General features: G+C 47.0%; 6 protein-coding genes across 6 annotated transcripts; 4 read left to right on the forward strand and 2 right to left on the reverse strand. All coding sequences in view use genetic code 12, as the record gives it.

The window, feature by feature from the left end:
* Positions 1–2: 2 nt before the first annotated feature.
* On the reverse strand, positions 3–1250 carry LODBEIA_P54910 (uncharacterized protein; the record flags this gene model as incomplete). The annotated part of the gene is made up of 1 exon (XM_066975829.1): positions 3–1250. One exon carries the CDS (start codon positions 1248–1250, stop codon positions 3–5), a length of 1248 nt encoding a protein of 415 aa, XP_066832429.1.
* A 381-nt stretch (positions 1251–1631) lies between these two features.
* Positions 1632–3017, forward strand: LODBEIA_P54920 (uncharacterized protein; the record flags this gene model as incomplete). The annotated part of the gene is made up of 1 exon (XM_066975830.1): positions 1632–3017. The coding sequence occupies one exon, from the start codon at positions 1632–1634 to the stop codon at positions 3015–3017; it is 1386 nt and encodes a 461-aa protein (XP_066832430.1).
* A 727-nt stretch (positions 3018–3744) lies between these two features.
* Positions 3745–4761, reverse strand: LODBEIA_P54930 (uncharacterized protein; the record flags this gene model as incomplete). Its single annotated transcript, XM_066975831.1, has 1 exon — positions 3745–4761. One exon carries the CDS (start codon positions 4759–4761, stop codon positions 3745–3747), a length of 1017 nt encoding a protein of 338 aa, XP_066832431.1.
* Positions 4762–7885: 3124 nt separating this feature from the next.
* LODBEIA_P54940 (uncharacterized protein) lies at positions 7886–10060 on the forward strand (the record flags this gene model as incomplete). Its single annotated transcript, XM_066975832.1, has 1 exon — positions 7886–10060. One exon carries the CDS (start codon positions 7886–7888, stop codon positions 10058–10060), a length of 2175 nt encoding a protein of 724 aa, XP_066832432.1.
* A 435-nt stretch (positions 10061–10495) lies between these two features.
* LODBEIA_P54950 (uncharacterized protein) lies at positions 10496–13093 on the forward strand (the record flags this gene model as incomplete). Its single annotated transcript, XM_066975833.1, has 1 exon — positions 10496–13093. The coding sequence occupies one exon, from the start codon at positions 10496–10498 to the stop codon at positions 13091–13093; it is 2598 nt and encodes an 865-aa protein (XP_066832433.1).
* A 725-nt stretch (positions 13094–13818) lies between these two features.
* Positions 13819–16116, forward strand: LODBEIA_P54960 (uncharacterized protein; the record flags this gene model as incomplete). The annotated part of the gene is made up of 1 exon (XM_066975834.1): positions 13819–16116. One exon carries the CDS (start codon positions 13819–13821, stop codon positions 16114–16116), a length of 2298 nt encoding a protein of 765 aa, XP_066832434.1.
* Between the last annotated feature and the right edge of the window lie 18 nt (positions 16117–16134).

Here is a 16134-nt window from a genome sequence, read left to right on the forward strand (position 1 = left end):
ATCTATCGAGCAATTAGAAATCTATAAATCAAGATGGCACCAACGCCAACCACTGCACACTCCCGAACGCAAACCTTGACAAACCCCCTTTGAAACACAGAGTTAACCTTGTAGTTGTTCAACGGCAAGATCTGGGCACTGTTCAACTTTAGTCTCAAGTTCAGCACGAGAATCGTGGCGGCGCAAACGACCGCCATCCCTATATACACCGCGATATTAACATAGGGCGTCTGCAAATAGCAGATATCCGTGTGGTAGTTCAACTCTTTGCCATCGGTAGTATACGTCAACAACTGCACCGCGGGGTACCATATCCCCATCGCCATCGAGATCGACTTAACGGTAATCTCACGCACACCGGACTCGTGCACCACGTCGCAATAGTCATGGTCGTCGCCGGAAAAGATCAAGTCCGGTTGAAGCGACTCCATCACCAACGACGAGATCTGCGGTGTGAGCGAGTTTTGGTACTGGTAGCCCCGGCCAAACACGTCAAACTTGCCGCGTTCGCGTTGCGGGCCGCATGATAAGTTGACGTCGCGAGATAGCGGCACGTGCGAAAGCAAGATGCGCGGGATGGTCTTTTTCGGTAGTTGCTGCAAGAACCGATGGGCTCGGATGTTGATTCCTTCTTGGGACGAGGATAAGCTGACGGTATCCAACATGACGATGTCGACTCCGTTGATCTCGACTGAAAAATTGGGCTCGCCGAACGTGTCAGCGAACCGGTCCCGGATCTCGGTGTTTATCAAGTCTCCAAAGCCAATGTCGTGGTTCCCGGGCACGTTGGTGTACATGTTGGGCCGTTGCGGGAAAATGGAGCGGAATCTCGCGACTTCATGCTGGAAGTATTCGTCACTTGCAGCTCGGCCGTTGTCCAATAGATCCCCCACGAATAAGATATGAGAAGGCTGCAATGTAGAAAGTAGCGCTTGGTAGTTTCTCTTGAGGTATTGGTCGACTGTATGCTGCGATAATCGAAGAAGCAATTTGTTTCTGCCGGGGTAAGTGTGATTATCAATGAGTTGAGGATCAGCAATCAACAAGATCCGAGTTGTAGTTTGATGATTTGAAGTGGACTGAGTCAGAGTTGGCCAGTGACAACGCTGTGCTGCCCAATAGGGCACGGCAGTTTCATTTATGTAAAAGACAACGAGCCATGATGCAAGGAGAATGAGGAGAAGCCGCGAGGAGTCGGTGAGCTTGATGTTGGCCAAGTTTCGTTTGGTTCGAGACCAAACTTTCTGCATCTCAGATAGCTTCGGTGCTCTTTGTGCCCATGCAAAATAAAAAAACAAAAGATAAACAAATTACTCTCGGTGATAAGAGGACTTGGGAACTCTGGAGGCTAAAGCTGAGGGATGGGGGGGAGGGCTAGGTTGGTTTCCTTGCTGAAAAGTTGACGTCTGTTGATACGCCAGACGTAACTTCGAGAATCTGCCCGTGTATTGGTGTCTGTGTGTTGCTACCAAGTGTGTTTCATATTCTCACGATTCGCCAAAGTTGAAAAAAAGGTTGCCGTTACACCTGACGGGAGTATGGCCGATTGGGTTTTGAATGGATGTGCCCGTTCAATCAGTTGCCGTGGGATCACAGTTTGTTGTCTTTTCTTTGTCGTTTAGCCCAGCAGAATGGGATATCTCACTATAACGCTAGTTGGAGTCATTATCCTCTATGCGCTTTTGAAGTGCTTGACGATTTTGAAAACGGTGCCCGATGAATATTTGCAACAGCAGTCGTATGTGGACGCCACGAGACTACCGAATGAATCGGCGATACACAAGTCGATCAAGAAGCCCATGCTTCGAGTGGGGCTCGATATAAGGTACGATCAGTACAAATTGCGGCTGGGCAATTTGCAAGACGTGTGGAGCATCGTGATTAATAGTTTGCACCTGGATCAAAACAAGGGGATCGCGATTGATGGTGACAAGATGGTGACTTTTGGCTACATCAACTACTGCATCCGCGAGTGGAAGAGGCGCCAAGCTGCTGACCCAGTCACGGCGATAAATATCCCGGTTGACCACAAGGTGGATGCAAGATTTGTAGTTGCCGTGTTGATTGGATTCGTGTTGCAAATCCCCGTCCAGTTGTACCAGGGCCGCAAAAACCCGGTTCTGACCGCACGCGACGAAGTGGACTTGACCGAGATGGATCTACCTGGTGGTGGCAACGACTTTGTTTTTGAAAACGTGTATTCTCCAGCTAAGGACAAAGGGATCGCGTTGCGGTTCGTGAAACAAGTGCGGCCAGGCATCGATGTGCTCGTCGAGTATACCCAGTTGAACATCATCAGCGCCGTGGCGTCTTCCATTAAGCACCTCCCCTATAATTTCGACGCCTCGCGCAAATCAATCACCATCGTGCCTCACTCCTCCATTGAAGGCACCATGGATTTGCTCGTTAAACTACTCATGGCCTTTGTGGTCGATATGAATGTCCACATTAACTACGATCCCGATTTCTCTACCGATATAACCTCGTTGCCCGACTCGGCCATCTACCGCCAACACCAACAACAACTTCACAATTCTTCAAATTGGTTGAGGTTGAGGTTGAGGTTGAGACAAGTCGCATATAACCACGGCATATTCAAATCGGCCAAGCTCATTTACGTCCAGTCTCAACTAAGCAAACCGGGCTTGACTTCACAACAACGAAACCAGCTAGCGGTCCTGCACGACTCGCACGTGATTCAAGAATACCAGCTTTTCAACGTGATGGGCCCCGTGCTACTAACGGACATGTTCGAGCATAGAACCTACGGTGCTCATTTCGGCCAGATTGCCCAGTCGTTGGAGATGAAGTTGGTGAATGTCGACACTGGATCGGGAGGCGTGGGCAATGTGATGATTCGAGGATATACGATTGGGAAGTCGACCCATTACATTAATGGCGAAGTTGCGCCGCTGGATCACGCGGGGCAGTACGAGAAGAAGGATGATGGGTTTATGCCTTTGCCTTCGGGGATAAGGGGCAAGTTTGGCACGGATGGATGTTTGTATCTATCGTGAGAGCGAGCGGCGCGTGTCTCTCACAATCACTTAATCGCGGCAATGCTAAACACAAATTTTGCTAACACCGTATAGATGTAGAACTTACAAATAAAGTAGCAACTTGCTCCGAATCCGAGTTTGGCAAAGTAATTCAGAACCTCAAGTGGGGGGAAAATAATTTAATGAGAAATGTGTTTAAGTTTGAATTGGAATTATAAATTGGTTCACAGCTGGTTCTCTTCTGAGTGAATGTTCATTTTAACAGCAGGTGTCAGTCTGGAGGTGTTCCTCTTTTCATAACAACGCATTTCGCAAACGCCAATTGTAATTACGACACCCTAACCCTTGCATGTTCCTTCGCAATTGAACCGCACCTCTTGTCCCGATACAACAGCTTAGATCGAAAGAGACACCGACGATAAGAAAAAAAAAAAAGTGCTGCAAAACAATATTTTTTGATGGAGAGGTGTTTTGTATTGATGTGTGGATGCGTCTGGATTCTGGTGTTAGGATGCGTTTGCTTGCGATCTACACAATATCGACTCTGTGTGGGGTAAGAAGATCACCCACGATACGAGATCTCCCCCCTCCCCCTATTCTCTCTGCTGATTTGATGATCGATGAGTAGGGAAAGCGTTAAGTTTCTACAAAGTGTGGTGCAGTTCGAGCTCATGTTTTGTTTTCGTTGACTGAATTTTTCATTAATTTTCTTGAAGCTAGTATACCTAAACACAGCGTCCAATTTCTAAACTTTCAACTTCTTCGCTTGCAGATGGGTGTAAACTTGCGCGTCAGCGAAACATCTCTTTCTATTGACGCACACATCGGGAGCTGAATCAGCAGCAGCAGCAGCACCAACAAACACCTTGTGCCCCATTTGGCTCCGGTAGTAGCTATCAAAGCCGATCTTGATCAAGTTCAACTTTGCAATGTTCAAGTCGCGGAAAAAGTGGTGCCATTTGGAGATCTTGCTCACATTGCTAGCGATTTCCAAGTCCCACACAATCTCACTAACCAGCTCACTATTACTATTTGCGGTTTTTTTGACGACTTGAGTTTTGATGAAGTCAAAGCCAAAGATGAGCAAGGTGTTGCACCAATTGACGTAGTCGTCGCTGTGGAGCATCAACTCGTGATTCAAGAGTAGCAACAACTGAACCTCAATCTCGCGCAATTGTCGAATGTGGCGTTTCTGATCGGGATCAATCCCGCAGATCTTGCACCATGTCTTGAACGAATAATTATAATCCTGGTTGAACTTCGATGCAATGATGATTAAACCCAAGAACACTTTTTTGGCGCTTTGTTTGATTTGCACGTGGTTTAAATGGATCAATTTGTAGACGTAAAAGCATGCCAATTGCAACGTCTGAATCGAGGTCTTTGACCGTTTCAATATCTCAATTATAAACGATTTGATCTCGCCGTCGTTGGCGCGATAGGTGTGGTTTTGGCTGTAGAGGATCTTGAGGAGGTTGGTGGCGCTGTTCACCAAGATGGAGTTGAATTGGGCTCTGCTCAAGTTGGCCTGGTAGTAGCCGTGTTGGTTGGGAGATGCTGCTAGTTTGGGGGCATCTCCAACTGGGGTCGTCGTTGCTGCCTCTATTGCTGTTTCTATCGTGGTGGCTGCTGGAAACTGAATAGATGAGTTTTGGGCCGAGTCGGGTGGTGTCAACAACGAAGAGGCCCCCGCCCCCATCGGCTTCATCTCGGTTGCTTTGTAGCTTTGGTCCGCTTTAGTTGGAGAGTGCGGAGAATGCATTTGGAATTTGTTTTTTATGGATTTTGATGGTTACAGTATGGAAAACTTGATAACTTTTCTATATGAATAATTTGAACCTTGAATGTAGATAAACCTGAAACCTTTGATACGCCTGATAATATGATTAAAAAAAAAAAAAAAAAACCGGTGAATAAATACTGATGATGATGATTTGCAAAAAAAATGTGACCCTTGGTGTGTGTTATAAACTCTGGTGTAAACCTTCAACCCGGTTGGAAAGGTATAAATATATATATAAAAAAACTCGCTTGTCTGGTCTAGCAGATGACGACGCTAATCATTGTATTGAATATGGGCAAGTTATAGAAATATCTTCAAGTGGGTTGTAAACTTTGTTTTTTTTTTTTCCTTGAGGAGACCGTCTAGATTAACTGATAACTGATAAAACTGCTAGCTACTTGTGGCTCCTGAAGCTTTGTTTGAGTTAACTGAGGTAATAAACTGTGTGGTAGGTGGTGTTTAACGATGAAGTTGGAAAAAGGTAAAAGAGATGGGTGTGGTACGGAGAAGAGGCAAGCGATATCTGGTATTTATATAAAACAAATGCGATAAGACACCACCACCACAGTTTGGTGGTGGTGGTGGTGGGTGCGGTTGGTATCGGGCGGGATGTGCCTATTACTCATAGCAGTAGTGCACCCCAGCCAACGCCATACAAACAGCAGCACAGATGTCTCACTCCAACCGCAACGGGCGTCATCTCTGGCCGGGAAAAATTCTTTTTCCTTTTTTGGTGTTTCTCGCGCCGCACGCACGTGACCTTTTGCGTTCGAGCGAGGGAGGGAAATGAGTCAACAAGTGTCATGCGAGAGTGGAGTAGCTGCGTCAGATCACGTGACTTTGGGGCGTGGACAAAGGGCAATAGCTATAGCAACACAAACAGTCGACATAGAGGGAGAGGGAAGTGGGAGTGGCTGATGAGGTGGAGTTTGCTTCGACTATTTTGGAGGAAAGTCATGGATGGGAATTCGAAGGGCTTTCTGAATCCCAGACTGCGCGAGAGGGGGGTAGCCATGAAGCTGATATAGTGCTCCCCCGTGGTGATGGGCCACCTTCAGAACTCAGAAGTGGCGATTGGTGTTTTATCAACCTAGAGCTTAGGGTCAAAGAAAGGCCTCCCAGCTTGAGGCTTGTTGTGAACTGGGCCAATACTCTGACGTGTGGCAGCTCGATTTCCATTACTTTGAATCCTCAATCTCAAAGTGTATCTTGCAGCAGAGTACAAAAGGCCCAGGCAGAAGTTAACAAACAAAAAAAAAAAAGGCGGGGAGGAAGCGGAAGTGTGCGGCGTAACCTCCCATTACGTAAGCATGACTCAACCCTCTGTTGCAGATAGCGAGTGCGGAATCGGGATGACTGACTCCGGCTGTCGGCATCGACACGCGGGTTGAGCTCAATTGATGAAAGAGATTGGTGGCCCAGAGCCCCGTCGATGCTAATGAATCGTATCAGGGTTTGACCCAACCTGGTACACCTCTTGTTATGCTTTTGTAAGGAATTGCCTGCTCATGGGTGCTGGCACTAGGTCCACCGGCACAACTACGCATGGAATCAAGGGCTATCAATATGGTGGGTGACCTGTGTAACAGCTATTCTCACGCTGACATGACCGTCAACAACAATGTGGAATTGAATGAAGTACAGTTGCCTGGGTTCCATCTGTTTTCATTAGCATATGCACTTGCACTGGTAGAGGCGCTATTCTTTTCGCGTCATTTTGCAACAAAAAAAAAAAAACGAAATTCTTCATTCAGTGAGTGTAGTGCATTTCAGAAGCAGGGAATTCTACACTCTTTTGGGGATGGGAGACAGCCACCATCATGGCCTAACCCATATGCTCTAACCTCAGCCAGGACCCTTATGTCGGGGTGGTGGTAATGGTGGCTGTAGCCAGCATGTATCCCACTGCATTATCAATTGCTAGTGTTTGGGGCACCGCCAGAAAAGGAAAAAATAAAATAAAATTCAGCCTCGCCAATTTTTCCCCTCCTGTCACGTGACATCATACAAAAGAAACCACCACCACCACCACTACCATTTGCAGCATTTGCAGCTGGTGGTGGTGGACCCTTGACATCTTCTGTACTTGCCGTTCCTCACAGTTATAATATATCCTTTTCCTCTTACCTCGTGACTGGATAAGAGCCACTGTGAGTGAATAGCAGAAACAGCTCTAGTCTGGAACAAGTGATGTTTTGTAGTATTACTAAAGCAGCGCCGGCGATTTGCTGGCACTATTGGCCAGCTACACGGAGTTATCAGCTGGTGATATCTCCGCATCAGTTTGTTTCAATTTGCTGGTAATAATGGCTCCTAGTTACGACGAGGGGCTGGCCGAACAGAGTATATATGTATACTCATCACACTCCAAACTGGAGCCCTCTCCCTCTTTACCCACCAAGTGGTGTGTCAAGTTGAATCTCTTCTCTCGTGTCTCTTGACCTACAGCAGCACCCTTGTCAACGTCTCCTCTCAGTTGGTTGTCCCTTTTTTTTTTTTTGGCTTCTCTCAGTTGCTGAAACAACCTCTTTTTCTTCTTTTAGTAAACTCCAATTCCACTACCACTTACGAGCAATTACGTGTAACCATCCTCTAGACCAGACTTTCTTTCTTCAACACTAGAACCACAACCCAATTCAACTCAACCAATACATCTTTTGAATTTTGAAAAAAAAAAGAAAAAAAGAGTTAAGCTATTGTTGTGTTCGTGGTTTCCTTAAAGACAAACTAGGTGTTTTTTTTTTTTTCTCCCAGCCCCAGACAAGATCTTGGAAAGTTTGAATTCGACCCCAATCCAACTCCTTGTTATAAACCAGGCAGTTAGTCAGTTATTTGGCTAGTTGGTTAGTTATCCATCCATTGTCATATTTTGATAGGGCAGTTACTATTCGCTATATACTACTGCATTTCCACATTTTGCAACAGTCATTTTTGCATTTTTTTTCCATCAATAGCATCAGCTTGCTTTTTGTCTAGTGGAGCTACTTCGACCACGGACCAGCTCCAGGGTTTTTGCTTTGTCCTTAATTCGTCCTTGTTATATTCGCATCACATACCTTCAGATCATCCATTTCCAGTTCCAGTTCAAGTTCCAATTTTAAACATGGAAACTGAACATTATTCTCGTAACGGATCAGATGATACCCAGCACGACGAATGGTTTGACCCGTTGCCCTTGGATGAATACTTGAAAATCAACGAGCTATCAAGGAAAAACGTCCCCCAAACACGACCAATCGACGATACAGACAGATTGGGCGAGTTGGATATCAGATGTGGCCCCATCTTGAGATTAGCGGGAACGTTTGAAAAAAATGGCAAACACGAAAACAACAATAACAACAACTATCGAGCCTCCATCATGTTGGTGGTGAAAGACGTGCCGGAGGGAGTGTCCCCGCAGGTTACTTATAGAATAGGCCCAGCAAGAGAATATTCAAACGTCAAGCCCGAGTTTCAAATTGGCGAATTCCCAGCTACCGTTTATCATGAAGAAGGCGACTATACTTTTTACCGGTTTGCCATTCACTTGACCATGGCCGAGTATGAGCAAAAAGTGGAATACTACATCAATAACCATTTCAAAAAATCTTTCCAGTTTTTCATTCCAAGTTATCACGAAAGTATGAATGTCATTTCGTACTCGTGCAATGGCTTTTCCTTGGCGTGCGACGCGGAGCAATACAAATCGTCACTTTGGCTAGACGTGTTGGCCAAACACTCGAAGCAACACTACCACGTGATGCTCGGCGGAGGAGACCAAATCTATTGTGACGCTGTCAAGTTGCATTCAAAGAAGTTGCAGGAATGGCTTTCGATGAGTAACCCCATCAGGAAACACTCTATGCCTGCAGATGAAGAAACCATTGCAGAACTTGAGAAATTCTACTTGAACCATTATATGGACTGGTACGGCAAAGGGTTTTGGGTTGGCAAACATTCACTGGTGCAAGAATCGCTTTTCCCCTTGACCATGTCGCAAATCCCGCTGGTGAACATTTACGACGACCACGATATCATTGACGGGTTTGGCTCCTATAGCGATGCCACAATGAGAGCCCCCATCTTTAGCAAAGTCGGCAATGTTGCCTACAAATACTATATGCTTTTCCAGCACCAAATGAGCCCCGATGAAAAATTGCACTTGGAGGATCCTTCTTGGGTGTTGGGCAAGAAAAATGGCGCCTTTATCAAGCAAAAGAACCATTCCGTGTTTATGAGATTGGGCAAAGAGATTAGCCTTTTGGGATTAGACTGCAGAACCGAACGGAGATTGAAACAGATTAATGACCCCGAGACTTATCGCGTCGTTTTCAAGAGGTTGACTGATGAAATCGCGTCTAGTAAAGATACAAAGCATTTGTTGGTCATGTTGGGTGTTCCCATCCTTTATCCTCGATTAGTGTGGTTGGAGTGGCTATTAACCTCGACCGCGTTTTACCCCTTGCGTAAATTGGCCCAAAAGGGGCTTTTAAACAAGGGGCTAGTCAATGAATTCGACGGCGATATCGAAGTATTGGACGATTTAAACGATCACTGGTGTGCCAAATACCACAAGAGAGAGCGCAACATTTTACTAAAGGAGTTGATGGACTTTGGCGCTTCAAAAGGTATAAGAGTCACCATATTATCAGGGGACGTTCACCTTGGTTGCATCGGTAGACTCAAGTCAAAGTACCACCACCATCCAACGGCCCATTTACTCGGCGACGCGCAAGAAATTGCCGAGGCCAACATTCATGTGACACAGGACCCCGAGCATGACCCCAGGTTAATCTTTAATGTTGTCTCTTCTGCCATAGTCAATGCGCCGCCACCAGATGCAATGGCGTCACTTTTAAACAAAAGAAGCGGCATACACCGCTTTAACAAAGACACCGACGAAGATGTGCTTCAGATATTTGTCAAGGACGTTAACGGCTCATCCAGAGACAATAAGCAGTTTCTCAACAAGAGAAACTGGTCGGATTTAATCCTTGCCAAACAGTCCATTACATACAAGTCGTTAGCCAAGAACGATGAAGACGAAGGTGTGCTTCGAAAATTCCCCCAGCCTGTCTTTGAAGGGAAAGAACACGATGATTGTTTAAAGGAGAAAGATGTCGATGAGAGAAATGTCAAGTATCCCTTGTTTAGCGACTCGTTGATTGCCACGTTGCGTGTGGAGCAAAACAAGGACGACGTCAAGAGTCCCAGTGTTGGATATGAAGTTTTCATTCCGAAATTAATTGGAAGATACAATTTGGAGTATGCTCCTATAAAGCATGTCGATATGTGACTGCTCTACAACAATCTTGTACCGTGAATTGGAGTGATGTGGACCACTTTCTATTTCTTTTTTTTTTTGTTTTAAAATGGAAAAGTTCTTGGATTGTATTTTTTTGGTGATAGTACCTCCCCTCCCTTTTCCCCCCACCATCACCTACGCTGTTGAATGAATGTAATTTTTCAGATTGACTTGATTTTATTTGATTTTGTTTGATTTTATTTGATTTTAAATGTATTCTAGATAATTTTTTTCGTGCTGGTTTATCTCTCAATAATGCGCTCTTATCTATTTTTCAAGATGGACTTCTCGGTGCACGAGCCCAGGGCATGGACAGCCGTCGGTTGGTGTTACAGCAAGGACTCATAGAACACGAGATAGAAAACATATTCCCACCAGGACCCATCAACTCGCCAAAAGGCGATAAAACAAGAAAAAAGTTAAACGATGTCGGAACCACTTGCAAAGAAACCGAAAATAAAAAACACTACAACCACCACAAGTAACAGCAATGATCCACACAGCGATACACCGACAAAGATCCTGAGAGCAATAAGCGCGTGCAAGAACTGTCGAATACGAAAAGTTCGATGTGACCAACGGCACCCCAAATGCACCAGGTGTGAGCAAAGCGGACTCGAGTGTATAGGCATCGACGCATCCACGGGGAGAGAAGTACCGAGAAGCTACGTTGTGCATCTAGAGGACAAAATCCGCCAACTCGAAGCAAAATTGGCTCAGTTTACTGAAGGTGCGGGCACCGGGAATGTAGCGGGTGATACTGTTGCCGAAATCGTGACTGTTGCGGAACAAGAGTCAAAAGGCACAACTTTGCTAGAGAGACCCACCATCGTTGAAAATGGCAAGAATGGTGTTGGAAAAGGAGGCGCAGGAGCAGGAGGTGACATTTCATTTCTGAAGTTGATGTCCACCGCTGTCAAAGTCCAGCGAAGGAACGAAAAGAAAAATCACTTGAACGAGGAGGCACTCGGTGAAGAGCCGCAAGTTGCAGCCACCAGCGATCGAGACGACGTGCCAGAGCTGGAGCAAGCTGCGGTTCTCCCTCCGAAAAGCACAGCCTTGCTCTTTTGCCAGAATTTCTTCCACCAATGCAACCCCCAGTTCCCCATCTTCCACCGCGAGGAGTTTATTCGTGATGTGTTTATTCCGATATACGGGCCGGTACCGAAGGAGCAGTTCAACTTTGCCAGCAACAATGGATCCATCAATGACAGCTTTTGGAGCGACAAAGTAGAACTGGATACTTCGTCAAGCTACTGGTTCAACACTTATAAGCAACAGTTCCAGCAAATTCTCGCTACTACAAAGGACCCCAACGCCGACATCAAAAAGATTTCAAACAGCATCGTGGCCCCGAAACGATACCACAAGGCGTTGTTTTTCATAAACATGGTGTTTGCAGTCGCCTCGTCGGTGCACCACCTCCGCTACCCGCTGCACATTTCCGAGTCGTTTAGACTCGCCGCGATGAATTACTACGACGCAGTCAAGCACGGACCGGACCAGTTGATTGCATTGCAAGGCATCTTACTATACGCGTACTACTCCATCATGCGACCGACAAACCCCGGCATCTGGTACATCGTGGGCGAGGCACTACGGATATGCGTCGATTTGGACTTGCAGAATGAGATGAAGACCAAGTCGAAGCAAAACTTCAACATTGACTCCTACACTAGGGATAAACGGAGACGAATATTTTGGTGCACTTATTCCATCGATCGGCAGATTTGTTTTTATCTCGACCGACCGTTTGGCATCCCGGATGAAAGCATCAATACGCCTTTGCCTTCAATTGCTGATGACCTGGCGTTGAAACCGACGGGATTCTCTTCTTCGTCTGCTGGTGCTGGTGCTGATGAGTACCCAAACCGTGACGAACAAAAACAACAGGTGGCCAGCTACAAGACGGTGTCGCTTGCGTTTCTCAACATGAGGAAAATCCAGAGCGAGGTGACCAAGATTCTATACACTGGTGCTGAAATACCGAGAAAATACGTGGATTTGGAACACTGGAAGACCGACGTCTTGTACAGGCTTAGCCAATGGCTCGAAAACCTACCTTCGCCAACGCAAATGAACTCCGATTTCAATGCCATTTTCTTTAAACTAAATTATCACCATACGTTGCTTTACATCCACGGATTAGGACCTCGAAATTTCAATTTGTCTCGCGAGGATTTTCTCCAAGTTTCAATCTCGTCAAAGGAAGTCATCGATGTCTATATCCAGTTGCTCATGACCAAGAGCGTCAATTACACGTGGGCGGGCGTCCACAATTTGTTCATGGCCGGCACGTCCTATCTTTACGCATTGTACAACAGCGAGGCGATACGAAGAGACAACCCCTTGGACACGGTGCGCTACTTCACTTCGAGCTGCTTGCAAGTTCTCCTGTCGCTAATCGATAAATGCGATGCCGCTAGCTACTGCTGCGAAATATTTCGCAACTTGACCATGGTGATACTTAAAATGAAGTATAATAATCACGAAGATATCAAGAATGACACGCAAAGTCACCAAGAATCCAAAGTTAGTCGTGAGTCGCTTTACAAGATTAATAACGGGAATGTCCATTTTAACTTGTTTTCCTTGGTCACGGAATTGGACCATTTGAACCCCTTGACTTCGCCAACTCAAACACATCAACAGCAACAGCAACCGAATGCAAAAACCAATGCAAACACCAATGCCAATGCACGTGGCAAGCCATCTGTGTTTGAACATTTACAAAACTTCAATTTCCCCCCAGCAAAGCAGAACCCAATTCCAGCGCCAGCGCCATCGCAAGCGTCAGCGCAACCAACAGCGATGGAAACGTTGTCGGCGGCGGCCACGTCCCCGATCCCCAAATGGGAAAACCTCGATTGGAACGATGACGACTTGGACTATTTCTTCAAGGAGTTGGACCATCTACTGGAGCGCTCGAGCCCCGGCGCGAACAGAGAGGGCAAGATGACGTTTGAGTTGATGCACAATATGCCCAACGAGAAGATTTGGGACGAGTTTTTCACGCTGAAGTGAGCAATGGTTCTGACCGGACGTCCCCCTTTCCCTTCTTTCCCTCCTTTTCCTCCGCCTCTACCCTGGATAGATTTTAGTTTAGAAAAGTAAAAGTAGAACTGTCTTTAAAAAAGGGCTCATGACCGCCACACTTGCGAAATAGCAATCTCTGTTTATTAGCTCCACGTCTGGTTTAAATCTTTCCAGTTCCGCAAAAAAAAAAAAAGGGAAAATAAGGGACACTGGATAGCAGTGCCGCCCCCCCCTCTCCCCTCTCCCCTCTCCCCGACTAAAAGTATAGAGTCCGTTTCATTCGCAAGTCGCTGGTTGTTGGAGAGGGAGTGGTGATGGTGGTGGGGGTTTCGATGTAGGTAGTAGTGCAAGCGAGAACGAAAGATAAACTCTCCGGAAACAAAACAAACATGAAAGATACGAAGTGTCTTATTACTGATACCTCATCTTGAGCACTAATTCACCATTGACCCACCACGCCAGAGACACCTTTCGCCAGACAATCCCAGTTAAACCAGCGCGTTTATACATATACATTTACATATCCACAAGCTAGTTTTGTCCCGGAACCGAACTGTTTTTTTTTTTTTCATTTTTACAAGAAAAGCCGATCCCGTTCTCCCCCTTCTCCTCCTTTCCCCACTCCCCAACTCCGTTCCTCCTCGGAACATCAAGACATTCTCGAAATTGAATGGAGCACGAGCACGTCGGAAGGCACAACAAATTAGCACTTGATGAATATAAATTTGGACTCAGCAAAGAATGTTCTTTGTAAAAATATCTTGATATATGGCTACTGCAAGTTCCAGGACAAAGGGTGCGCCTTCAGCCACAGCAGGGGAGGACAGCCAGCCGCGTCTCAACCGCAACAGAAGGAGACAGCTGCGCGGCCGCTGCAGGAGCCCAGAGAAGCAGCGCCGCGGGCAAGGACATTGAATGCGGATCAAGTGAATGGGTTTGTCGCCAACAGCTTCGCTGACCAGCCGAAGAAGAAGTTCAACGCCAACTCGCCCTTGTTCCAGCCTGCCGTGGGCTCGAATGGGATATCAAATCTTTCGAGCAAGTTCTCCAATCTATCTGCGAGTGTCAAGGACTCGCCGCAGTTCCAACCGGAGAATGAAGCACCGCAACCACAACCACTGCAACCGCCGCATCTGCTGCAGCAACCACAGCAACCACAGCAACCACAACAACCGCAAACACAACCGTCTCGCTTTCAGCAACTGTCGGGCCCGTTTTCATCCAAAAAGTTCAATGTCAGCACCCCTTCATTCACTCCAACGGGATTCGATTATTCCCAGGCGTCGGGAGCTAGCAACACGACGGGGACCTTGCTGTCCACACCGCAAAACTTGAACGCGGCTCCGCAACCCAATAGACAGTTGAACTCGGTCATGCCGCCAGCATCTTCTGTGGTGGGCTCGCATTCCTTCGTGCCCAGCGCCGCAAGCGGCATCTCGAGCGGTGGCCAAGTCCAAGTGCAAGTGCAAGCACAACCACCACAGCCACCTTCACACATGACTCCATCAAACATCATGGGCACGGGGGTCAATCCTCGCTTCTTCAACTCGGTGCTGCCTCACCCTCACGTGGGGTCGATGCGCGGGCCCCAGCCGACACAGCCGTCGATTTACCCTTTGCAATACCACCTATACGCGCCCGCTCCGCCGCCGCACTTGTCGGTTACGCCGCAAGACCACGAAAGCGATGCTCAACTGCTCTTTATCCCAAACGACTTGAGAGAGAGTCTACATCGCAAGAACGAAGCCAGCTTGCAGACGATGCAGCATCTGAACTTGCCGGACCACGTCAACTCATACCACTCGTTGGTGCCCATTGACAAATCCTATGACCCCATAAGCAAGCTGTGGCCGGGCAAAACGAGTCTTTTGTTCAAGTGTTTTTCCAACGCCGATGGCAACTTGTACGCATTGAGGAAAATCGAACCGTGCACCGAGATTGTAGACGAGACCCCGTTCAAGACCATCAAGCGTTGGAGGAGCTTGAGTTCAAACGCCAACATTGTCGCTTTAAGGGACGCCTTCACCACCATGGCGTTCAGCAACAATAACCTCCTACTAGCCAATGGCGCCCACGAAAAAGACGTGAGCAACTCCTCGCTCTGCTTCGTCTACGACTATTACCCGAACCTGTCGACGCTATTGGAGTACCACAAGAAGGGCGTGCGGCCTGCGCCAGTGACGGAAGATATACTCTGGGCATATTTGATCCAGCTAGTCAATGCAATCTCGGCAGCACATGCAAAGAAGTTGGCGGTGAGATCGAGCATCGATTTGAGCAAGATCATCGTGACGGGAAAGAACAGAATCAAGCTTAGCGCATGCGGAATCAGCGATGTGTTGGATAGCGCCGCTGCTTCCTCCAGCAACACCACCAAGGCTGAAACACCGTTGGAGTTGTTGAAGGCGCAAGACTGCTGCAGCTTGGGCAAGTTGCTCCTTGAGTTGAGCGCAATGCAGCTCCCTGCTAATCTACGAACACCCGCAGTAGCGACCCTCATCAAGAACTTGCAAAACTCAAGCCAATTAAGCGACTCGTTTATCCAAGTATTGCGCATTTTGAACGACGAGCACCTAATCCAGGAGCCATGGGACTTTGACCTCGAGGCATTCACAAGGGAGCACTTGACGAGCAGAATGATGTCGGTGGTGAACAACTTGGAAAACTCCCATGACGCAATCGAGCTGCACCTATCGTCGGAGTTGGAGAATGCCCGCTTGTTCCGATTGATGACGAAGATCAACTACATTGTCAATAACGCCGCCAAGTTGGACTTGGGCAACAAAAACAGCTTGCGCATAATCCAAGTTTTTCAGGATAACTTGTTCAACTCGGTCGATTCCAATGGTAAGAAGGTGATCAATATGGATAAAGTGTTGACGAATTTGAACAAGTTGGACTGTGGCATTGACGAAAAGACATTACTTGTAACGGACGACGAATGCGTCGTGGTGACATATAGAGAGATAAAAGAACTAGTGGATACACATTTCAGATTAATGAGAGAATAGCGCCATCCAATTCCTAGT

Source organism: Lodderomyces beijingensis, assembly GCF_963989305.1.
Source record: "Lodderomyces beijingensis strain CBS 14171 genome assembly, chromosome: 7".
NCBI lineage: Eukaryota > Fungi > Ascomycota > Pichiomycetes > Serinales > Debaryomycetaceae > Lodderomyces > Lodderomyces beijingensis.